Below are 25,228 nucleotides of genomic sequence, written 5' to 3'. Positions count from 1 at the left end.
ATCTTCCCCTCTCCCCTCCTCTACACACCAGGATCCTCCTGCTTGGAAAGCCTTCCCTTTCCTTGTTGGCCAGGCTGACTCTTGGTCATCTCTCTGGCCTCAGCAGGAGCATTTGCTCTTCCTGACCCCCACTGAAGCTCCTGCTTTCTCAGGGCAGGGTCAGGGGCTCCCCAAAACCCTGTGCCTCCCAGAGCCCAGGTCCATCAGATGCCGCCCCATCCTCAGAGCCCTGCTCTGTCGCATCCTGACTGGACTCTGAGCCTCCGTAGCGGCAGGCCTATCTCTTACTCATCTGTTGCCCCAGGGCCTGGAGTGGAGGTAGGTGCAGGGGCACACGTGGACATCCAGACGTTTTATCTTTTTAAAAATCAAACAAAATAAATAATCAGTAAGTGAAAAAGAAATGGTAGTATTCGGAAATACACCCATGGGCATCTTTCTTCAAGAAGAATGAGCAGGACTGCTGGGATCTAGCTACTGCTGCTGCTGCTGCTAAGTCACTTCAGTCGTGTCCGACTCTGTGCGACCCCAGAGACGGCAGCCCACCAGGCTCTCCATCCCTGGGATTCTCCAGGCAAGAACACTGGAGTGGGTTGCCATTTCCTTCTCCTAGCTGCAGGGAGAGCAAAAAGGGGTGAGGAAGGGTGGGAAGGACAGGTGTTTAGTCAGTCTCCTGAAGCAGGTTTCCACACAATCGACTAAGTTGTCCCCCTCATAATGCCCTGCAGCTTAATTTTGTTTGATGATGATTGGTTTGGGATAATACAGTGCAAAGATCAAGGAAAGCCCCCTCTGCGCCTCCTTTATAAAATTACTTTGCTTTGGATTTTGAACATTGCCAAGCAAATCTCGTTATGAATTCTTCAATTACTTTCTTCTGCGATTTTTATAATTTGGTAGGATAAGCTCTGGAATCAAACCAATATCCGTGCCATCATGCTAACGCTGATTATTTTCAAACTCCTCATTAGAAGGGTGGGAGGACATTCACTCCCCCTAAACCTGATTTTATTCTTCAGATTTCCTCTGCCCTGTAATTTGCTTTGCACCCAGGTCTCATACACTTCACCTTAGTGCTAGCTATAAATGTGGGCTGATTCCATTCTGTGTGTTCCACTGAATACTATGGCTTTGAGTTTTATGACTTACGTTTCTGTATTTTGAACTGAATTGTTTTGTTTTTTGGTTACATTAAAATCCAGAAGCAGTCGCTGGGGAGAACAATTTTGATCTATTGTGTCAAACGGTTGGCACTTTTTGTTTATTTTATCTTTATTTCCATTTTCTTGGTATAATATTGTTTGTCCAAGAACAAAGAAAGAGAAGAGGGGAAGGAAAATAACACTTGTTAAGACATTACTATGTGTGGTATTGTGTCCATACACTTTGTTTTCACCACTGAGGGCATCTTGTGATATTTCCATTTTGAAAATAAGGAATGTAAAACTCAAAGTTTAAACAATTTGCCTGAAGATTATTGCACTTTTTCTACCTCCATGTATTTACATACATCATAGAATACTACTCAGGCATAAAAAGAATGAAATGTTGCCACTTATAGCAATGGGGAGGGACCTAGAGAATATTATGCACGGTGAAATAAGTCAGAGAGACACAAGCATGGAATGATATCACTTATGTGCGATATCTAAAAAAATACAAATGAACGTGTGTGCGAAACTGAACAGATTCACAGGCATAAACACACATGGTTGCCAAAGGGGAGGAGGAGCCGGGGAGGGACACAGGAGGAGTGCGGGATCAACAGACCAAACTGCTGTGCGTAACATAGGGAAGCAGCAAGTGTTTACTGTCCAGTACAGGGACTTACCCCCAATATCTTGTAATAACCTACAGTGGAATATAATCTTCAAAAACCAAACAAAAGACTAAGTCACTATGCTGTACACGCAAAACTCACAACGTTGCAAATCAACTATTCTTCAGTTTAAAAAATAAACAAAACAACAAAAAACCTTTTTGAGTATAAGCAGTTGTTTCCACTGTGATGGGAACCTCTGATGGAGTCTCTTTACTCTCTGACATAGAGATACTAAGATTGGCCTTGAACCTTAAATTTAAAAATTTTAGCGTGTGAGTGTGTGTGTGTGTGTGACACACACAAGCAGAAGTGGACAAGGAGAGGCAGAGAGAGAACTGAGAGGTGGATTAACTCAAATCAGGGAGAGTAATAACAGCAAGAGCTCAGAATAGCATGCCTCCCGAGGTTCAGACAGAGGAAACTGGAGTGGTGAGGAGCCTGGTAAAGAGCACGCTCGGCAGGGAAATTTGGTATTTCTGATATTTTAAGAATCTTCACATGGAAGGAGTCCTGAACCTTTCCGTGCAGCCCAGGTCTCAGACCTCACTTGGTAATGTGGGGATGTGGTGAGCAGGCATGTCACCTTTTGGAGTGAGTGCTCTGCGTCCCTGGCCCATGCAGCTGTCTTCTATCCGGGCCGTGCCCCTGCAAGCCCTCTAGTGGCTCATCGTTCTGACTCTTTGACTTTACAAAGCTGTACCTCCTGATAGGTAGAGCTTAGAGCTGGTTCTGTGAGGGATGGGAGTCCATTTGGATCTTTTCAGTCAGGACGTGACCTCTTTTGTGGCTCCTCAAAGTGTGAAAGGCTGTTGTGAGAGCCTTTCTCTCTCCCTCCCTCAAGGCTGACATTTTAGCAAAGGCCATAAAGGAATCCTTAGCTACAAATGGGATTAGAGAATGAGACAACTCTTCAACATAAACCCTGCAGGGATGGTCTCTGAACCAATTAAAGGATAGTTTTTAATATGAATCGTGATCACATACAATTTTACTGCTTCTCTCCTCGTCCTTTATAGTCTGAGTTGCCAGTTCCCAAAGACCCTTTATGGCTAAAGAAACACCAAGATGTGACTGCAGACAGCAAATACAGGCTGGCCTCAGGGTGTGGCTTCATGAATCTGACTGGCACTTTGTCTCTGCGGAGTCAAGTGCTCAGTTAAGACCACATGGCAGCCACTGAGTGTGGGGTTTGAGTTAACGAGAACTGAGTTTGTGCCAGAGATGAGATCTTGGCTAAGTTAACTTACTGCTGAACAAAGTTATCTCATCTGATAAAAGTAGGAATAATAATACTGGGTCTTTCCAGATTTATTGTGAAGTCCAGAGGTGATGTCAATGGATGAGTACAGCGCCTTGTAGAGTGTATTTTAACACAGTAGTTTTCCAGGGGTGTTCTTTCGGCCTTTAGCATCAGCCTCATCCAGGAACGTGTAGAAATGAAATTCATGATCCCTACTTTGGACCTAATGAATCAGAACCTGGAGAAGGCATGTTGGGGGGAGGCTAGTCATCTGTATTTGAACATATCGAGGGGATTCTTAGGCCCTCTCAAATCTGAGAATATATGCTTGAATGAACAGTACTTACTGGCATGATTGCTGTTTTAATTATATCAGTATTTGACTTATTCTTGAATCTTAGGAAGTGACTCGTAGCCAGAAGCCAAGGTGACCATTGATACTATCCATGAAATCAGCCTCTGAAAGACGTTGCCGGAAAAGGAAGGGTGGAGGGCAGACTCGGAGGGACAAACAGGACGGAGCCAATGCAGCCTGCGTTAAGTACCCAGGCGTCTCAGATTCTAGTAGTCACGCCTTCAAATTCTGCATTTATCACTTTACACGTTTATTCAGCACCAACTGTATGCCAGACATCATGCTAGGGCAGTGAAAAGGACGTGCGTGGCCAAGGGGCTCACATCCTTCCGTGTGTGTGTGTGCGTGCCTGTGTGCACACAGGGAGTACCTTCAAGGCCCTATCTCTGGGCTTCTCCACGGAATATTGGACCTCATGGGTGCCCGTCCTCTGCTGCGTGGGTTCGTGTATTCTTGGGTTGTTTCTCTTTCCTCCACGGGCCTTTCTCATTCTGTACTCTTGTCTCTGCCTAATCTGTTCAATATCTAAGCAAAGCAAATTACTCTTTCTTTAGATCATTCTTAATCTTTCCCATGGAATAACTCAGATTAGATTGTTGTTGACCATGGTGTTGGGACAATTTAAAGTTTTGACAAACCACTGAAAATCGATGTGTCCCTTTGGCCTGCTGAGAAGGTTGTTTATGATCCCAGTTTTGCTGATGGTGTACAACTTCAGACTTCTGAAGAAGGAGCTATTGATTCTTCCAAATTAGGGCTTTTCTTTTTTCCTTGGTACCAAACCAGCTTCTCCTCCCTGGGAGATGTGAGAAACCTTCTCCCACTGAGACAGTACTTGGTTCACTAAGATTCTTTCTCCCTAGAGTGCTAAAGGCCCTAAAACGGAAAACAGCCATAAAGCTTCCATAAGGTCAGGTGCTGAAGGTGGACATCATTAGCAAAGTTTGTCCAGAATTTGGCAGTCTGATAGGAGCCAGCTGCTCAGGGAGCTCTAGATGCCTCTCTGGGGCTACTGATGTTGAACTTTTGATGTGGGATAAAAGAAGGCCGCTTGTGGCCAAGGAGACCTGGGATGATGCTGTGCCACAGTGGCTGGTTCTATAGTCTCAGGCAGTCTTTCCTGAGTCTCAATTTCCTTGAGAAATGGACACAGTTTGTACTGTGGAAGTTTATCCTGAACTATTTTAGAAGAGAATGGATGGGAAGGCATCAAGTAGAATGATTTTCTGGAAGAAGATGTAAAGTGTGACTTTGCTTTAATGTTTGCTTTTAGTAATCTTGGTCTCAACCCTGTGTGATTCCCTCTTCCATTTTGGGCCCTGGCTCAAGACCCTAGAGCCATAATATTCTTTTCCTTCTTAAACCCAGTCTCAAGAGAAGATCAGAAATTCATTTCACTGAGGTTTCTATCATTGGATCTCAATTTTAGCACACATCAGGGTCACCTGGAGAGATAATATTAAGACAGATTGGTGGTCCCCACTCCTAGGGTCTTTTATTCAGTGGGTCTGGAATAGAGTCTGGGGATTTACATTTCTCTGGTGATGCTGAAGCTCTTGGTCTAGGGAACACTCTCCGAGAACCACTGGTCTGTATTTTAAACTTGGAGGATGTTAAAGCTGGAGAAGATCTTAAGGACTGTCTGGATTCATTTTCCATTTTTACAAATTGATAGTGAGTGAGTTAGACTGTGACCCCATCTTACAGGTTTTCTAATTTACCAGGCTGGTGACTGAGGACAATTTCAAATGTTATTTTCCCCGAGGCAACTGCATTTAATGAAAATCCAAACTTTAAGTTGTAAGGATGATGCTGGTGATGATTTTCGTGATCACAAGGATAGTGTCTTACTGTTCAAGTTCCTTTGCCTCAGACACTTTCTGTGCTGTCTATTGGCATGAGAAGGTGGGGGCTGCTACTCCTGTCTCCTGGATGAGGTGACTCAGGCTCACAGGGTTCAGGTGCCTGGCCAAGGACACTAGAAAAAAGGCCTGCTCTGCTCATCTCCAGGCCCTTGCTCTCACCCACATACCATGCCACGCTTTCTATGAAATGGAGTTGAAGATTCTGTAAAGGAAGTTGAGGAATCCAAGAGAAGGTAATGTTAGGGTGAGAGCATTAAAGGCCTGAGAAAGGGCTTGGCGTTCTCTCCACCACTAGCTCTGCTCCTCACTATTCTGTGTTACTCCAGAACACAGGAGTGCAAGAAGCGGGAAGGTAATCATTGGCAGAGATCATTTTGCAGACCTGCCTAGCCATCAGAAACTGTTTTCTGCTGCAATTGCCCTGGGGTGGCTCTATCCTCTCACCCAGGTAAGGGGCAGCCTCACTTGACCAACCACCGAGACAAAACTTCAGGGCTCATGCCTGTGCTCATGGCCACGCACACACATGCACGCACGAGACATCTCCCCACCAGGTGTTCTTGCTGCCCCTTTGGTTGTGTTATCTCATTGTCAGCTCCTTCCTGTTCACTCTGGTCTGAAGCCAAGAGCTGAACTGATTTTGTACCCTGTGGATGCTTTAGGAAAGCGGCCACAGCATGAATCGTGGGAGAACCCAGCTGCCGTCTCCTCCCACCCACCCCTCCTCTCCACTGAACCTGCCCTCCTTTGCCTGTTGGTTCTGCTCCAGGGGCTGATCCAGGTGAAGGGTCATTATCTTTTGCTCCTTGGGTGGCAGGTTTCCTTGCAGCCTCCTGAGGAGGCCATGGGAACACTTCCTAGGGTCCTGCTGAGTGTCTGCCTTACATTTTCACATCATTTTGGAGGCCTCTTTCTTCTCTGCTGAGAGACCATCGAGATGTCTCCAGCTAAAGATCTCCTTTTTCTAAACTCCGTTTGGTCTCTAGGTGCTTAGTATCTGAGTTCAGCTCTCTACTGCTTCCCTGGGGTTTGTGGTGCTCGCATGCACACTCGTGTGTGCACACGAACTTCCACACGTGCATATGTTCATGCACAGACATCCTCACGGGCACACACACACACCCCCCACACACCCCACACACAGCATGCTGCTGACTTAGTCAAGGCAGAGGAATGATTGGCAGGAGGGGTAGAGGTGGGAGGAAAGATGTGTTAGTGACAGCTGATGGATTGATCTTCAACATCAAGCTGGGGGCTGCCAGAGGAGAGGAAGGAGCTTGTGTCGGTTCCGCTCTGTGTGCCAGGCACAGTGCGTTGTCTCCTGTAACTTCATCCTCAGAATAGTCCTCTAGGAAGGGATTATTAGCCCCAGGTCTACAGATTCACCAGGCTTCCCATGCGGCTCAGATGGTAAAGAGTCCACCTGCAATGCAAGAAACCTGGGTTCGATCCCTGGGTCAGGAAGATCCCCTGGAGGAGGGCTTGGCAATCCATCCCAGTATTCTTGCCTGGAAAACCCCATGGACAGAGAAGCCTGGTGGGCTTCAGTCCGTGCTGTTGCAGAGAGCTGGACATGACTGAACAACTAACACACACACACCATAGGTTCACCAAAGAGCCGGGATGTGTCTTCATCCAGAATCCTGCTCTTTTCACTGCCCTGTGCTCTATGATGGAGGCCGGATCACTAAAATGACCCTCTTTGGCAGCTGCAACCACAAAAGAAATGTCCACTGAGTTGCAGAAAACATCAGGCACCGGAGACTAAAAGAAACCAGCAGAAGTCGCCCGTGATGGCATGACCCAAAGATAGTGTTTGATACTTGGTTTTGATTCTCCATAAAGATGAAGGTGAAAGAGGAGAGTGAAAAAAACTGACTTAAAACTCAGCATTCAAAAAACTAAGGTCATGGCATCCAGTCCCGTCACTTTATAGCAAAAAGATGGGGAAACGATGGAAACAGTGAAAGGCCTTATTTTCTTGGGCTCCAAAATCATGCAGACAGTGACTGCAGCCATGAACCTAAAACACGCTTGCTCCTTGGAAAGCTATGACAAACCTAGACAGTGTATTAAAAAGCAGAGACATTACTTTGCTGACAAATATCCATATCATCAAAGCTATGGTTTTACCAGTAGTCATGTATGGATGTGAGAGTTGGACCATAAAGAAAGCTGAGCACTGAGGAATTGATGCTTTTGAACTGTGGTGTTGGAGAAGACTCTTGAGAGTCCTTTGAACAGCAGGGAGATAAAACCAGTCAATCCTAAAGGAAATCAATCCTGAGTATTCTTTGGAAAGACTGATGCTGAAGCTTAAGCTCCAATAGTTAGCCACCTGATGTGAAGAACTGACTCATTGAAAAAGACTCTGATGCTGGGGAAGACTGAGGGCAGGAAGAGAAGGGGACAACAGAGGATGAGATGGTTGAATGGCATCACTGACTCAATGGATATGAGTTTGAGCAAGCTCCAGGAGTTGGTGATGGACAGGGAAGCCAGGTGTGCTGCAGTTCATGCAGTCACAAAGAGCTGGACATGACTAAGCGACTGAACAAAAAAAGTTAGTTCTTCAGAGATCAGATCAGATCAGTCACTCAGTCATGTCCGACTCTTTGCGACCCCATGAATCGCAGCACGTCAGGCCTCCCTGTCCATCACCAACCCCCAGAGTTCACTGAGACTCACGTCCATCGAGTCAGTGATGCCATCCAGCCATCTCATCCTCTGTCGTCCCCTTCTCCTCCTGCCCCCAATCCCTCCCAGCATCAGAGTCTTTTCCAATGAGTCAACTCTTTGCATGAGGTGGCCAAAGGACTGGAGTTTCAGCTTCAGCATCATTCCTTCCAAAGAAATCCCAGGGCTGATCTCCTTCAGAATGGACTGGTTGGATCTCCTTGCAGTCCAAGGGACTCTCAAGAGTCTTCTCCAACACCACAGTTCAAAAGCATCAATTCTTCGGCACTCAGCCTTCTTCACAGTCCAACTCTCACATCCATATGTGACCACAGGAAAAACCATAGCCTTGACTAGATGGACCTTTGTTGGCAAAGTAATGTCTCTGCTTTTGAATATGCTATCTAGGTTGGTCATAACTTTCCTTCCAAGGAGTAAGCGTCTTTTAATTTCATGGCTGCAGTCACCATCTGTAGTGATTTTGGAGCCCAGAAAAATAAAGTCTGACACTGTTTCCACTGTTTTCCCATCTGTTTCCCATGAAGTGGTGGGACCGGATGCCATGATGAGCTTTAAGCCAACTTTTTCACTCTCCACTTTCACTGTCATCAAGAGGCTTTTGAGTTCCTCTTCACTTTCTGCCATAAGGGTGGTGTCATCTGCATATCTGAGGTTATTGATATTTCTCCCGGCAATCTTGATTCCAGCTTGTGTTTCTTCCAGTCCAGCGTTTCTCATGATGTACTCTGCATATAAGTTAGTTCTTACATAATTTTAAAAGGATATCACAATGTAAGTACTCTATTGCACAGATTCTTTTTCACCAAACAATATAATACTGGTTACCATTTATGCCAGGTAAAACCCTAAGCATGTTGGATCACCATAACTCTGAAGTATGGACGATTTTCCATCCAGGGAAACTGAGGTTCAGAGATGTTAGAATATTATTGGCACTCACACAGCCAGCAAAAGTGGAGTTGGTATTCGTATCCATGTGGTTGGAGTCCAGAACCCAAGCTGGTTCTTCTTCAGCATGGGCAGAGTATGTTCTTTTAAAACAGCATAGTAACGGTAACATAATATTCCATCATCTAACACATCATTTACCTAGCTGATTCTCAATTGTTGAGCATTTAAATTATTTCCAATTCTTGCTAGTTTAAACAGTGCCCTGAGACTCTTTGTACAAACATCTTTTCTGAAACTAATTCCTTAGAGTGAATCCCTAAGGATAGATTTGCTACATATGCACATTTTAAAAGCATTTGACTCTCCCCACCGCATTGCCATTCCAGAAATATGCCAGCCACATTCCTACCAGCAGACTGTAAAATTGTCCTTTTCTCCATAGATAGTCTAGATTTCACTGTTGCATCTTGTGATTTGGCCTTGTGCATAATAACAGATCACTGTAGCCAGGATTCAGGCTACCTGTGGCGACGTGTTGTCATTTTGTGAACATGACCATAGGAGCTAAAATTTGGGATGCCGAGCTCTGCTTTGTGAGGGTCAAGTGTGGATAATGTGTCACTGGATGGTTACTGCCCCTGAGTCTGCATCAGCTTTCCAAGGCGTCCCTCATACCGTAACACCCCCATCCGTGGATGGCACAGGCTCCTGTGTCCTCCCTCACAGCTGTCAGCCATCCCACGAGCCACCTCTAAAGCTGGAGGAAGACAGTTCCTGGGGCCAAAGAAACCTCTGCTCTGCTCTCTGCCCTGCTCGGATGTGTAAATGGAGGACTGGGGAAACTGCTGTGGTGCCTGGTCCTCTGAGCACTTCCCAGGGGAATGCCGCTGGTGATAGAACCCACGGGAATGGCAATGACAGCCTTTCTCCTGGCTCTACTACTCACTATCTGGATTTATTTGGGACAAGTCATTTCATTTTTCTGAGTCTCAGTTTCCTCATCTGGAAAATGGGGTTCATGTTCAGCCCCTCAGAATTGTACCATGGAAAAGGAATCAGGTTTCTGACAACCCAGCATCCAGCAGGTACTTCATACCTACCCTGGACCTGGCAATGCAGATGCCTGGTTTCCTTTAGCATTTCTTTTTTGAGAGCATTTGTGTTTGATGTTTGTAGCAACTGCATTCTTGTTTGGGGGGGATAATGTGTTTGCTTCTCCCTTTCCAAATGCAGTTAGGATGGAGTAGAAGAGTGTTGTGAAGCCCTTGCCTCCAAGGCTGTTGTCTCAGAAAGTTCGTGCCCCAAGTGAGTTCTGGGGAGGGCCGAATCAGTGGTGCAGTGAAGGGCGATGCAGTCTCATTTTATTTCCAGTGTGCAGCCATGGAGATGAGTCATCCAATATCCCAGCTCACCTGTGGCTCTGTATATGGTGCCCAACCTTCCTCCAGCAAAATAGGCTGATCATGTCCCTGCAAATGTAGGGAAGATGCTCTAAGTCCTGGAGTCAGATAGCCCCGTGGTCTGAGTCCCCATTCGTCTGTAGTAGTGCACCAGTGTGTGGGTGGAGGAAGGGGGCTTCAGGGATGGCCTTGGATCCTGTTTGCTAAGATGCTTCCCGAGAGACAAACTAGGGGCGGTCTGTGTACCTGCTGCTGTCCTGGCATCCTGGGAATGAATGCCCAGATGCCCTTGACTTTCTCCAGTGTCAAAGCTGTTCTCTCCTCTTTTCCCCAGAGTCCTCACATCTGTTCTTGTATGTGTGAGCCAAATGCCTTTCCTGTTTCTTGTAGGGAAAGAAAAAAGTGAAATGAAGCCAAATGTCTAGATGCAGGCCAGGAATAAAAGGGAGACTTTCCCAGGTTGTTTGGGTTGTGTCAGGGAGCCGGTGACCCGAGGAACTGGAGAGCTCTGGCAGGCCTCTGTGTTCTGTGGACACGCAGAGGTGCCCCTGGGAGCACACAGGACAGTGGAGACAGAATCGGGTCTCTGTGTGTGTGTGTGTGTGTGACATGCAGTGTGTTACAGCGTAGATTGTGTCACAAGATTAAAGAAAATATTTCCATCAACTTGTCCTAAGAATCCTCACTAATCCCACTCCATTATGTAACATTCCTGCCCATCTACTGGCATATTACCTTTAACATGCATACAAAATGGTCAGTCAGTGATTAGAAATGAGGAATGCACTTAATATTTTAAATAGGCCAGCCAGAGGTAATCTAGCTCATTAAAGGTGTGACATCTAGTATTTGTTTCTGTTTGGTTTTAATGCAAAATACAAATCTATGGTACTGCTTTCATCTTTCCCAAGCTTTAAAGATGAATGTCAGTAATCTATTTGTGAAGAGCTCACCGCCTATTGAGCAAACTCCAGGTGACAGTGAGGCACAGGGGAGTCGGGTGTTCTGCAGGGTCACACAGAGCTGGACACGTCTTAGCAATTGAGCAACAACATTGCCTATTACTCCTAATCTCAGATAACATTCCGGTTAACTCCCCACAGCCGCCTGGGAAGTAGGGGAAGGACAGGGCCTGGAGACGCAAGAAAGGATGAGTTTGTATGAACAGGAAGTGGCGAAAGAGCCACCTGTAGGAGTGTTGCTCCATGTAACCAAGGCACTCCCAGGCTCCTGCAGGAAGGTGTCTGGCTCACCCTTTTCTTTCTCTGTGAGGAACAGCCAGTGGCACACAGTTGAGAAGAGACTAGATTCCTGCCAATACTCTGTCTCCCCAAGAGACTGGAGGGAAATCCGCAACAGAAAGAAGTAGCTAATATAAATAGGAAACAACAAATATGCCACAGTGGGAGAGGTCTCTGGCATGGAGTTGAGGAGAAGGAGGATGCAGGGTGGAGGGGGAGCGGTAGAAATGCCTTCACAGTGGTAGCAGCGGTGAGATAAGGGCTGAGCTGCAGAGGAGGGAACCATGAGTAGAACGAGTAGAGATGCTCAGACTCAAGAAAAGCAGAAGATGAGCCTGCAATAGGAGGGGAGAGAAAACGAGGAAACTCTTGGGTCTCTCGGAAACAGATTTTTGATATATTTGACGGACCCCACGTATGGAGAAGCTAGACATTTTGGATAAGCAGCACAGAGTAAAAAGATGGATACATAGTTACTAAGGGCCACCTGGAAAACAGATTCTGATCCCAAAGGAAGAGTCTTAGGGAGGTTGTGGGGCATTCATTCTGCATGGAGCAAGAAGAGGGTTTATATACAGGGGATATAGCCATGATGGATGTCATGTTTTGGGCTTCTTATAGCTGGTGTTCAAAGTGATCCTGAGGGTATGGTCCTTCCCAAGAAGCCTTCTGTCTCATACAGGGGCTGTGACACATCTGGAAGCTTGGGGAGCTGTCAGCAAGGTCCAGGAAGTTGTCCTGGAAACTGATGGACTTGGGAAGCTCAGGGAAGGTTTTGGTGGTGCATTTTACACAGCATGAGACTGGGGCTAGGAAAGGAGGACCCAGGAAGCTCTGGGATGCTGAGGAAGGGATGTTGGAGATGAAGAGTATTTTCTAAGGATAGAGTCCCTTTACAACTGTAGCATCTGAGTTGGCCCACATATAAGGTGTGGCAGCTAAGGCTCCCCAGGTCCTCCCTGTTCTGGCATCATCCTATAGATTAGGGACTAGCCACATGCTTCTCGAAGAAGTTATATGGTAATAAATGTAGGCCTTGTTTCCAAACAGGGAGAGTGAGTGTTTGTGGTCATTTGGAAACTCAAGAAGGAGGACTTCTATTTTCTTGCCCTGACTACCTTCCTGGTTAGCAGGGATTTGTAGCTGAGACATTGTCAGCATCCCTCCCGTATGTTTTCTGCATTCTCAGCTTAGGCAGCAGGACTATAGATGCAGCTTCCTTCAGGCATCTGTGCTCATCTGTCTCTTAGAACAAACTGGAACCACAGATGCACGTGGCTTGACGGATCCAAGTGGCCCATTAAAATGGCCATAACAGGCTTTTGTCAGAGTCAGTTTCCACTCGAGCTGGGCCAGCTTCTTTCTTTCTTCTTCTTGGGACATCACTTGAAACACAGAATCGAACTTGATCTTAATTCTTCCTTCAGCATGACATGCCCTTCTGAAAGCGTGCAAATAACAATGTCTGATTGTCATGCTGAATTGTGAACATGGGTTATGAAATGCTCCAGAGTTGGGTGGAAGCCAAATATTAGGTCATAAGTCAACATTTTGTCGAGAAACTCGGTTACTAAGAGGTGGAAAATGTATATCTTTTCATGAGAAAACATGTTTGCCAGCAGGAAAAAATTTCAAAGACTGTTATCTTCCCATGTGGAAGGAGAGAGATGAGTGTAATTTTGCAACCTGGGTCAACGCCCTTTAGGGACTCCTGAAATTGACTTGGCCAAGGAAAGAGGCTCTGAGGTAATATTTGGATTGTTCCCTGAGGTGAACATCAATGGGTGGTGTGGTGTGTGTCATTTCTTGCAAGGTAGTCAGGCACAATTATGTGAATGGCTATTCCTGGCAGAGGGAGGCCACCACACTCTGTCCACAAATCCTTCAGATGGAAAATTCCTGAGGAGGAGATAAGCCATCATCCCTGGTGGCTCAACTGATAAAGAACCCACTTGCCAATGCAGGAGATTTAAGAGATGTGGGTTCAATCCCTGGGTCAGGAAGATCCCCTGGAGAAGGAAATGGCAATACACTCCAGTATTCTTGCTTGGAGAATTCCATGCACAGAGAAGCCTGGTGGGCTATAGTCCATGAGGTCACAGAGAGTCAGACACAGATGAGCACGCATGCCCCATGGCCCATGGGCACTTAGGGCCCCCAAAGAAGCAAAATTTAGACAGACTTCATCTAAAGCAGCTATGGCATTCTCTGGAAAATCTCAGTGGACAGGAAGACTCAGTTGAACAAAAGCAGGAAAGTGGAATAATACCCCTGACAGTGTCACGAGGCTTGTGGCTTCCCAGCTTGACCTGCGATGTTTCAGCCCCATCAGCACCCCAGACTGGGATCTTCTAGCATCTAGTATGAGCTGGAGTAGGAAAGAAGAGGGCTCAAGGTGTCTGTCTGTTCACTAGAGAATTGAAACCAGGCTCTTTCCTTCACTAAGAACCTGATGCTCTGTTTTAAGCTGGCCAAGTGACAGTGTCTATATTCTTCCAAAAAGCAAGCAGCTCACATTCCTTATGAGGGCCTAAACTCCAGGCTAAGTCAGGATTATGGCTCAGGGGGTGGTGCTAGTGGTGAAGAACAAACCTGCCAGTTCAGGAGACATAAGAGACAAGGGTTCCATCCCAAAGTCAGGAAGATCCCCTGGAGAAGGGCATGGCAACCCACTCAGTATTCTTGCCTGGAGAATCCCATGGACAGAGGAACCTGGCAGGTTACAGTCCATAGGGTCGCAAAGAGTTGACACGACTGAAGCAATTTAGCACACTTGCATAGAATTTAAAGTCTGCTATGGATGGGTGTGATGGAAAAGGGCTTGAGCTGTGGCCGAAGGCAAGTTCCTGATGGAATAATCTGCCATTGTTGTGTGGGTATAGAGATACTGACACCAGAACTCTGTTCTTGTGTGTGAATGCGAACCTACAGGGGTGTGTGTGTGTGTGTGTGTGTGTGTGTGTGTGTGTACACTCTTGTGGCGCCATAACAATCAAGACCCTATCCTTAATGGATTCCTCCCCAGGCAGAGGAAGTCTGTGACTTCCCCAGCTACTCAGGGACACTAATCCTAGGGCTGTCTCCCTTCTTCTCCTAAAGCAGGGTTCAGTCAAGTTCTAAGTGGAAATTAAATGAATACTATTGTGCAGCCCTCTAAATTGCTGATCAAGAAATTTCAGTTCCCTGGGGTCAGACTTTCTGCAGTCTCCAAGGTGAGCTTGCTAATCTGAGAAACAGGTACACGCCGCTGCAACCAGGGGCTAGCTTAGAGCCCACGTATAGCTCACCTTACCCACGTCTTTCTGGAGATGTGCAGAGATAGCATCCCATCCTTCTATGTCCAATCGCAGTAAGTGGCATCAACCAGGGGTGGACTCTGCAGATCCGAAAATAGGAGAGTTTGCTGTGCCAGCTGATTGGGCAGGAGGACAGTTCAGGAGGGTCCCCAAATCCAGCCATTGAGATTTCTCGCTGCTCAAAACTATTACGGGAGGCCAGGTCTGCCTAACCACAAGGTGATTTTGCTCTTTCAGGCAAAGAAGGGGAACTACGCCTTTCTGTGGGATGTGGCCGTGGTGGAGTATGCAGCGCTGACGGATGATGACTGCTCTGTGACCGTCATTGCCAACAGTGTGAGCAGCAAGGGCTATGGCATCGCCCTGCAGCACGGCAGCCCCTACAGGGATCTCTTCTCGCAGAGGTAGGCGTGGTCAATGAGGAGAGGCCGACAGCACCTGTGCCGGGGTGGGGTTTAACCTTCGTTCAGGGCATGAGAGCCAACACAAACTTGGTGGTTCACCACGTTTTCTTCAGCGCCGACTGTGCACCAACGCATGCTCCTCCCCACACCACATCCCCACATCATCCTGGGCCAGGTCCTAGAGTAAAAAGAGGAAGTGTATGTTGCCTTCCCATGAAGCTGCATAGTCTTAGTGGGAGCTGAGATGTAAGCAGGTGATGCTTGAACAGGGCAGTCAGTGAGACAGGATATTCTGGGGGTGGAGGAGGGTAGAGGAGGGCATCTGACCAGACCCAGAAGACCAGGGAGGACTTCCCGGAGGAGGTGGCACCTGAGGCCTGAAGGTTGAATAGGAGTTAGCTGGAGATAGCTAGTAATTTAAAATTAAATGAAAGATTAATTGGATCTGGCAAGGTCACAGTGATAACTTCTTAAGATAAATGTTAAATGGGACAGGTTGGTGTAGAAATGTGAACACAAGTGGGGCCAGAGAAGCAAATTGACTCCATATTCACCTGCACAGGGCCTGAGGGAGCAGGTGCTACCTGCTGTGGCAGGAGAGGGACCTGGCCCTCACTTGCCTGCCTCCTCCCCATCCTGTCCAGATCAGCTTCCTGGTAATTAACACTAGCAATGGTGGGCATATTGGGGGAAGGTGGGGGAACAACAATGGCGCCCCACTCCAGTACTCTTGCCTGGAAAATCCCATGGACGGAGGAGCCTGGTGGGCTGCAGTCCATGGGGTCGCTAAGAGTCGGACACGACTGAGCGACTTCACTTTCACTTTTCACTTTCATGCATTGGAGAAGGAAATGGCAACCCACTCCAGTTTTCTTGCCTGGGGAATCCCAGGGGCAGGAGAGCCTGGTGGGGCTGACGTCTATGGGGTCACGCAGAGTCAGACACGACTGAAGTGACTTAACAGCAACAGGGGGAACGACACTGTAGACAGGAGTGTTCTGGACTAAGCAAAGACCCGTAGACCTCATCCACCGGCAATGACTATACAGATCTAGTTTGCATTGGCCTCTTTACTTCCTCTTTAGATTTTTCCGGGGCAAGTCCATCCCTTGAGCTTAATCTTCTCTGGGTTCTTGGGCGTGATCAAGTTTCCGAGTGCTCGGTCTGGATACCTGGCCAGCCTCCTTGAGGAAGATAGTGTCTTGTCATCCATTTCTCGCTCCCCCGTAGGAACTTTCCTTAGTCTTTGATCAGGTTACCTGGCCCCACCGAGAGGGTGTAGGTGAAGAGCATGGGTGAGCTTGGTGGCCTTTTCCAAGGAGCCAGCCTGCTAACAGGGGCTCTTGTCCCCAGGGATGTCTAAGCCCACCACTCATGTATGTGTGTGGGGTGATATCCTGGCCAGTGAGGGAGCAGAATAAGAGCTCTGCTTTGATCTACTAAAATCCAGACTGTGGCTAAAGCATCCAGATGAAAAGGCCAGGGGTCACTGGGGTTTAGGGGCAGCCCCCTCTTGCCTGGTGAGCACATGCTTTCCAGAATTGGAAGAGCATCCACTTGGAGGGGCCAGAGTTGCTAAAGACCACTCATTTAACATTCTGAAGCTCAGAGAGGTAACGTGTGCCGAGGGCGGCTCAGGCAGCTACTGGCAAAGCTGAGAGGAGAAAGCAGGTCCTCCAAGCCCCAGTTCTGTGCCCTTGTGCTGTCAGATCTCTGAGACTTACTACCTCCTCCTACCTCCTAGATGTCGACCGGGCTCTTCTGACCATGAGCACCCAAGCCTAAACCCCTTCAGGGAAAAGCCGAGGAGGAGCACCTGCAACTCATTCGTCCAGTGGCTTGTTTGCAAAACTGGGAAAAGGGGTAGAACTAAGTTCAATGAGGCTTGCGGGTTTTCTCTAGAACTTAATCAAATGTGTATCCTCTGCCTCCCTTTGCTCCCCGGAGCAGAGAAGGGTGATATATGAGAGAAGGAGGAGTGGTTCATCAATTGCTTGGATTAAGGCACAAAGAAAGGATGGCTTTGCTCCAAGATGTGTAAGACAATGGCGTTCTTGAGGTTTACCCTATTTGGTTTTCTGAGAGGGGCTGGTCAGGGAATTCCCCAGGCCATCTACCTGTGATCACCTCTCTGAAGCAGATGGTAAGGGGACTTGTGGACCGGCACAACAGCATCAGCACCACCAAGACAGCTAATGTGCCCCAAGATAGTGCTCACAGAAGTGCAGGGTCCCCACTACAGAGGGCTTACAGTCCCCATGCACTCAAACTGCTCAGAGATCCCTTGAAAGTCTACTGAAGTGAACACTGACACGCCGGAGAGGAGAAAGCTTGGTTCCCAGCTAGATCGTTCAGTGGACATGAACAGCAGTGGCTAGTCCAGTTCCTGTGATATTTCAGCAGGAAGTGATTCGTTACTCCCTGCTTTCATCAGAAGGCCACGTGCTCTGTGACTGTAAGTAAATGTTCCCCAGCGGACTGTGCTGGCCCCCTGAAGTGTTGTCCTTCCTGGGCTGCAAACCTCCCCCACTTCCCTCACCTGGGGAGATGGCTTTGTACCTGGGGGAAACACTCAGGACTTCAGGTTTCCGACTTACTGCTGCCAGTGATTCTTTAAGAGGCCCCATTATATGATTCAGGTAGAATGGTGAGCCACCCCTCTGTGGGGCATGCCTGAGAGGAGGAAGATGGCAGGTTCAGAAAACAACGAACACTCCATGCCATTGACAGAAAAAGGGTCCTGTGGAAATAGCAGATCCCGGGCTTCTCTGGAATTTCTGTAGCCTTCCTTCCCTGAGTCCCAAGAACTAAGATATTTTCCTGAATACCAATGTGTGTTGCCTTGCTTTGGTAGGGGACTGGGTCTTTAGGCTACAGCGTGTGTGTGTGTGTGTGTGTGTGTGTGAGACTGGGGTTGAATGCTGTAGCCCTTTTGTGGACCATGGCGTGCAGAGTAGGCATTCAGCAAATGTTTAGCAACTTAATAGCCATTTATAGAGCACCTACTGTGTAGCAGGCTCCACGGCTATTGACTACAGGAAAGCACCTGCAATTATATCTGTCTGGAAAATAGAAGGACTGGCTTCAGGAAGTGGCTATTATCGCTCTGGTTTACTCACAGGCAGGAGTAGAGATTATTATGGTGTGCATTAGTTTAGCCTTGTTCCAGGAGTCATTCTGTGCCCATGGCTTGTTTTATCTTTCCTCTATTGCTTATGTATTTAAATTTTCCTTTGAATCTGCTTGTTTTTTTCTTTTTTTATTCTTTGTTTTCCTATACATTGCCTTACATTCTTCCTGGAATAATATTGGGCATAAAAATGCATACGATTATAAAGAGCAGGAAGAAGGGAAGCATCAGCAGAGTGAAGCTGCCTGCCTAACATCTCAGTTAGTGAATGGAGGAGCAGGAAACCAGCCCTACAGCCCCTCTCTGGTCAGTCTCGCATGCCCTAGACTGGAACTGACTCTTGGAGAGGAGAGCAGGCTGACTGCATTTAGCAGCCTGGCATTCTGGAAACAGCATGGCCCCCTGGGTCAGTGTGATCCAGCTCTGAGCAGCAGCTTTACCCCTTGCTAATTGCAACTGGGGGCAAGTTATCTAGGTTCTGAGCCTCAGGTCTCCCATCTGTAAACCTAGAAACTGATTTTCAGGCTGTTGTGAGGATTTAAACAATATAAAATGGTCAGTCCCTACTGCGTTCTCAGTGAAAGGCGGCTCATGTCAACACTGGACGGATGGGGCTGCGGGCCACCATGGCACCAGACTTCACTTTTCTATGCCTTCATTTTCCCCTCTGTAATAATGGGGACATGGAAGTAGCCTTCTCAAAGGGCTGGCATGAGAATTAAACAGTTTGTCAAGCACTTAGGAGATTTCCTGGCACATAGGTATGCGAAACTCATGTGAACTGTTGGCTCCTTGATGAGGTCTCGCCACACCCCCCAGTCCAGGCCATCCCATTGCACCCTTTCTTCACACCTCTACTTTAATTTTGTTGTATTGATCACAGCTTCTGTCTCTACACTGACTCATCTAATTATTTCAGTGTCCAAGTAGGTGTGTCTAGACTGTGCTCTCAGCAGCGTTGAATGTTGTACTTGGCACAAACCAGATGCTCCTGAAATCAAATGAGTGAATAAATGAACGGTTTGTTGGATTCTAGTAGGAGAGACTTAGGATGTAGTGAATTGACATTTGAAAGAGAGCCTTTTAGCAGGTCCACAGTCTGAGTGTTTGCATCATCCATTTCTGTAATTTACTGATTTTATCCTCAGAGTTTGCCCCAGGCTCCCACGTGAAGGATCCTTACATGGTTTGCTATTGGACTCGGTCCATGGGCAGTGGGACAGGGTGGGAGAGGACATGAGAGCTCTGAGGAGGAGAATGACGAAATCTGCTAAGTGCTTTGAGAATGGTGCTTTGACAATAGAGTGGAGAATGAATCGGAAAGTGAAAAGCCGAGACAGAGAGCCACTCTGATGGTGCAGTGTTGTCTGTGGAGGGGCCGGCATGGTGGGGAAGGGACCAGGGCCCCAAGCTTGTGTGGATGAGGCCAGCGCTGTGGCTCACATGGGGTGTATCTTGCAGGATCCTGGAGCTTCAGGACACTGGAGACCTGGATGTGCTCAAGCAGAAGTGGTGGCCGCACACGGGCCGCTGCGACCTCACCAGCCACGCCAGCGCCCAGGCAGATGGCAAGTCCCTCAAGCTGCACAGCTTCGCTGGAGTCTTCTGCATCTTGGCCATTGGCCTCCTCCTCGCCTGCCTGGTGGCTGCCCTGGAGTTGTGGTGGAACAGCAACCGGTGCCACCAGGAGACCCCCAAAGAGGTCCGTTTCCTGGGCCCTGCTTCTCCTTTCTGCAGCCTAGAGGCAGGAAAGGTCCCCTGGGCAACTTGGCGGGTGGTTCTCTTCCAGATAGTATTTGCCCAAACCACTTGTCTGCACACAGCAGTGTTTTATACTGGGGAATGGTGACATTGTTTTATTTTGTACTGAAAGCCACAGAACAAATGAAGGGGGTGTTTTCATGCTTGAACAGAATGCCAAGGCAGCAGGCATAGCCACTAAAGTCCTGTATCTATCTATAGAGCGGGTACAGCATGAGCAGCGCCAGAGAGCCCTTCCCCACCCTGCCCCGCCCATGTGCCTCCACCCTGACCTGGAGAGACCAGCTGTAGGGTAAGAGAGGAAACTGCATTCCTTCCTGGTTCTCCTTGTTCACCCAGGGCCACGAGCCCTGCTCTCCCAGCATGTTGAAGGGGGATCGGCTCCCATCCCCTCATCATCCCTTCTTCCTCTCTTCCTCCTTGCAGGGGCCAGCTTTGTCTCTGTCCCTCCAGGGACACCCAGCACAGGGCCCACTGTGGCTTTGTTCTGATTTCAGCTTCTGGGCACATTCCTTCCCTGTGTGTGCCAGCCACAGCTGATTCTGCCCTCCACACTTCCTTCTTTTGGGGTTTTGCTGGTTTTCAAGCTCAATATTTTTGGGGTTTGGGGTGGCAGGGGTGGGGAGGGTGGAGTATAAAGTCCTCATGGAAGTTCTCTTGGAACCGATGCCCCTAAGGAAGGGTGGCAAGGTGAATCATTTGGTAATGATGCTCTCCTGGTGGAAACTATGCCCAGGCACGGTGGCACAAGCCCAGCCACTCCAGTGTAGCACTGTCCTTACCTGATACATACATCTCAGCTACTTCTTGAATCACAGCTTCGCTTACAAATGATGTTGACACAAGCAGGTGTAAATTTCAAACAAGGAGCAATGAAGTAACCAGCATCACGTTCAAAGAGGCAGCATCACCATGGACACCCTTCTTCAGCCTAGAAAGGCTGACTGGTCATGGGCCCATACCTCAGTCTGTAACAGAGTCCCTGGCACGGCTGGGAGTGAGGGCAGACCCACCCTTCATAGCAGGCAGTGAGCTCTTTGCTGTCATGCTTAGATTTTCCTGGAAAGAGCTTGCTGTTTGATTCAGCATGTCTGAACTGTTCTGAGGACATCCATCGTTCTCCCACATCACCTGTAAACCTCCATGTGAAGGAACGCAAGGCTAGAGTTTCCCACAGACGCAGGGCTCTCCTGTCACTCCTGGGCCATAAGAGAGAAGGAAGGAAATATTTTGAGGAAATATTTGAGGAAGGCCCACTGAAAGGAACAGTTAATGATTCTGTCCTGAGCTTCTTTTGCTACTGGAAATTTTTCAGTGAAGTTTATAGCAAACGTCCCTCTGGTTAGGGGAGGAGGACAGGTTTTCCGGCTGGCTGAGCAACGCGCTGTCACGGAGGCACCGTGCTAGGACGTCACAGGCAGTGTGGAGCCCAGAAGACACAGGCCCACTCCTCCAGAATGTCCCTTGCGAGCAGGTTCTGTGAGAGGCAATTTTGTCTGCTTCCAGTCATGTCTCTTCTCATCCCCTGGTTCAGTATCTAGTGCCAGGTCCAGCCTGGACAACCCAGATGAATTGTCAGTGTGAGAGAGAGGTGACGGGGGGTCAGGGTGGGGAGGCAGGTGGGGGATTACTTGAGAGACATAGAAGGCAGAGGTGAAAGGAGACGAAGACCAGAGAAAGCATGAGATGAGCTAGCTGAGAGGAACAGCTCCTTTCTTGTCTGAAAAGTATCCCATCTTCCTGTCTGGCTTCTACACAAGCCCAGGATCTCAGACCCAAGAGGATGCAGTGCTTAGAAAACGTGAAACTTTCTGCCCAGGGATGCTAGCCTGCTCCAGATAGGAAAGAGAGTCGATGCAGACGCAGGTTGAATAAAACACAGCTGCCTTTCCTCCAGCCCATTTGGGTGTTACATGGTAAAAGGAGGGAATGTTCCAGTTTTCTGAGTTTCTGGTTTTCAAATGAAATTTCTGCCTTCCTCTCTCCTTCCTTTAACAAGTATGCCTATAAGGACACAGTCTTTGTCCTTAGGGGGCTTACCTTCGTGTGGGCAAATGTGGCAGAGGTCAGCCAAGTGGTTTCCATTGTCCATTGATCAGGGCCATCCTGGAATGAACTACAGGTTCCATCCAGGGCTCGGGGGCACCCAGCCCAGATGGGACATGGTAGAGTTACAGAGGGTAGTGATGCTGGTTAGTGAAGAGTTCCTGGGGCTTGGGGTGAGTGATGACGGATCAGTACTGATCCTCAAGCTGAAGAGGAGATGTTGCCTTTGGGGTATGGTGACCAGCGTGGGGTAGACATAGTCTTCATACCTTCCAGAGCTCTGGGGCATCAGCAAGGAAATTCAAGTAGAGGAGGCTAGAGTGGAAAGCAGAGACTTGCTCTAAAGGACTAGATGCCAGGCCAAAGGTTTTATAGCTCATCACAGGCAACAGGAACCAGGAAAGGGGTTGAGACAACGGATTTTAGAGGCATATATTTAAAACCTTTGACAAATAATGATGGTATTTAATCCAGAACTACTTTGTGTTACTGGTTGCCTGTATTTTATGGAGCAGCATTTGCAATTAGGTGAGAGTGTCTGCTTGAGCTTAGAATGCTTCATTTTGGGCCATTGGCCATATTTCTTAAAAGCCAGAAACCTGTCTTTGGGTGGAGTCCTGGTCGTATTTAACAGCTTATGCCGCGACGTCTTCAGAGTTTAGACACCTACTTGGAGAAGAGTAGTAATGTACGTTCAGCCTCTTAATATTCATGTGGATTTGAGGTCATATTTTTTTCCAACGAATCAGACGATTATGTAGTTATCCAGCGCAGGTGAGTGCACCCCGCTCCGCAGATGCAGTAAAGAGCCACCCTGTAGATTTATGGGGGAAGTGGAGCTGTTGCTCTGAGAATAAAATATTCATGAAATAAAGATGAGAACTGCACAAATGAGAGATGACATGAGAAGTGGGGGAATGAATCGTCTGTCACTGGGCTGGGAGCTTGGAATTCTTGTTGCTGCCGGCCGCGTCTGCTCTCCCCCAGGCCCTGCTTCCACTGCAGACAGGGGCTGACAGAGGCAGGGCAGGGGCCAGGCAGTAGGAGTGGAGCAGCAGCCAGGCTCCTCTATCCTGGCCAGCGGGCTGGCTTTTATCTGCAAACTCCCACAGTGTGCTCCTGCTCTCCGGGGGAGATTCGTTGCTGGGGACATTCGCCTCAAATGAACACCTTTCCCCACCTCCATCCTCGAATGCTTCTTCAACTGCATGTAGAGACTTCCTCTCCTGTATCTTTGCCCTCTTCCTTTATGCCAGCCTCACAGTGTTGCTCTGAGGCTCAATGAGGGATGATGTATAAATTTCCTTAATCAGCATCTGACCCTTGGGAATGTGCTTGGTGGATGGTGCCCAAATGGTTGCTCCCTCTCAAGGACCCTGTGATAGGCAGAAAGGGCTGTGAGGAAGAGGAGTCACATCTTAGGATACCTTCTCTATGCCAGGAAAAGTACATGTTATCTTTTTCTTTTTATTGGATTAAAACATGAAATACTTAGTTCAGAGTTTCTGTGGGTCAGGAGCCCAAGTGGAGTTTAGCTGGGTCTTCTGTCTCAAGGTCTCTCGCTTGATGTAACCAAGTTGTTGAGCAGGGCTGGGGTCTCCTCGGAAGGCTCTACTGGGGCCAGATCCACTTCCAAGCGCACTCACATGGTTGTGGACAGGATTCAGTTCCTTGTGGGCCATTGGTCTGAAGGCTGCCATCTCTGTTGTTGCCATCTCTGTTGGCAAGGCAAGAAGCCTTGCCAAACCAGACTTGGGATCTGCCTCTGTGGCACTATTAGAAATATAGACCCCCAGGTCCCACTTCATGGATTCAAAGCTGAACCTGGGTCTTTTTTTTTTCCCCCAAGGCCCCCACATGAGTCTCAGGTTCCCATGTTATCTTCTTCACTCTTTTGATTCTCTTCCACAACATTTAAGGAGGGCGTCCATGTCCCTGGAGAAACAGGACTCAGAAGTAGTAGGGGCAGAACTGGAATGGGGATTGTGTGTCCGCCTCTGGGCCTGGCATCAGGAGTGTGCAGGAGCAGGGGTTCCTACCTGGCTTTTCCAGATGGCTTGGGGATGAAGGGTGTAATTGAGAACTCTTCCTAAGCCAGAATCCTGGCTCCTAGCTAGGTATTTACATCCTCTGAACCCCAGAGGGATTAGGTTTAGCCCCAATCCAGAAGGGTTCAGAGCTTCTGACTGTTGAGCCTGGCCCAATGGCTACACTGCTACTATCGGATCTCTTGGCATGAGAGTAAGAAAGTGAGCGTGTGCGCCTTTTAGTAAGAGGTCACTGAACACTTATCATACACCAGTATGTATATCAGAACCAACTCACACATCACTCCCCTCTGTAAAACCTCCCCTTGCCCGTCGCCATGGGCCTCCTTACCTCTCTGTGTATACACTCATGTTGGGTGTGACTCGAAATTACAACTGATGGTTTACCTGCCTGTCTCTGCTTTAAGTCTGTTGGCACTATCCACCTCTGTATTCCCATCACTTTGCTCAGTCTCTGGAACAGCGAGACCTCTCATTAAGGGTCATGAGTATAAAATATCGAGCACTTTCTATGTGCCAGGGGCCGAGATGGATGCTTCACGAGGAACATTAGCTCCTCTGGTAGTAGGAGCTCCAAAGTGTTTACTGAACGAGTGAACCAGTCTGGGATCCCATAAAGAAAACGTTATTAATGTTAAACTGCTGTAGAGTAATTGCACCTGGATCAATGGCTTTCCGTTCTGGCTGCACATCAGAGGTGATCCATCCTGGAGCTTTTTAGAAATACAGATACCTGGGCTCCATTCTCCAAAGGGTTGTATCAGGCAGTTGAGGACAACTGTAATTTCTAGAAGCTGCCCATGTGCTTCTGATAGCCTGCCAAGGAGGAAAACTACTGCTTTACACTGTCATGCCAAGGGGAAGTTGAGTGGAAAACAACTCAAGGTTTGAAACCAGGCACACGTGGCTGTCATCCTGGTGCTCCATTTATCACAGAATTGTGTATCCTCGGTAAGTCCCTTCACGCCATGTGTACCTGCTGCTACTACATATGATGGGAGGTGTCTATTGACTCCCTCCTTTCACGGTCCT

The 25,228-nt window shown here is 48.0% G+C and overlaps 1 protein-coding gene across 5 annotated transcripts in view; it reads left to right on the top strand.

Annotated features, from left to right (window-relative positions):
• Positions 1-25,228, top strand: part of GRID1 (glutamate ionotropic receptor delta type subunit 1) — a 692,098-nt gene that overhangs the window by 660,208 nt on the left and 6,662 nt on the right. For 4 of the 5 annotated variants that reach the window (XM_061405546.1, XM_061405545.1, XM_061405544.1 and 1 more), the window contains 2 exons: positions 15,045-15,211; positions 19,803-20,043. In XM_061405546.1, the coding sequence (XP_061261530.1) occupies positions 15,045-15,211; positions 19,803-20,043 (408 nt within the window). Of the gene's footprint in view, positions 1-15,044; positions 15,212-19,802; positions 20,044-20,303; positions 20,395-25,228 lie in introns of all 5 variants that reach the window. The other variant, XM_061405548.1, reaches the window with a different exon arrangement.

Source organism: Bos javanicus, chromosome 28 (genome assembly GCF_032452875.1).
Source record: "Bos javanicus breed banteng chromosome 28, ARS-OSU_banteng_1.0, whole genome shotgun sequence".
Taxonomy (NCBI): Eukaryota; Metazoa; Chordata; class Mammalia; order Artiodactyla; family Bovidae; genus Bos; species Bos javanicus.
Note: the sequence above shows the minus strand (reverse complement) of the source record. Positions and strands in the feature narration are given on the sequence as shown.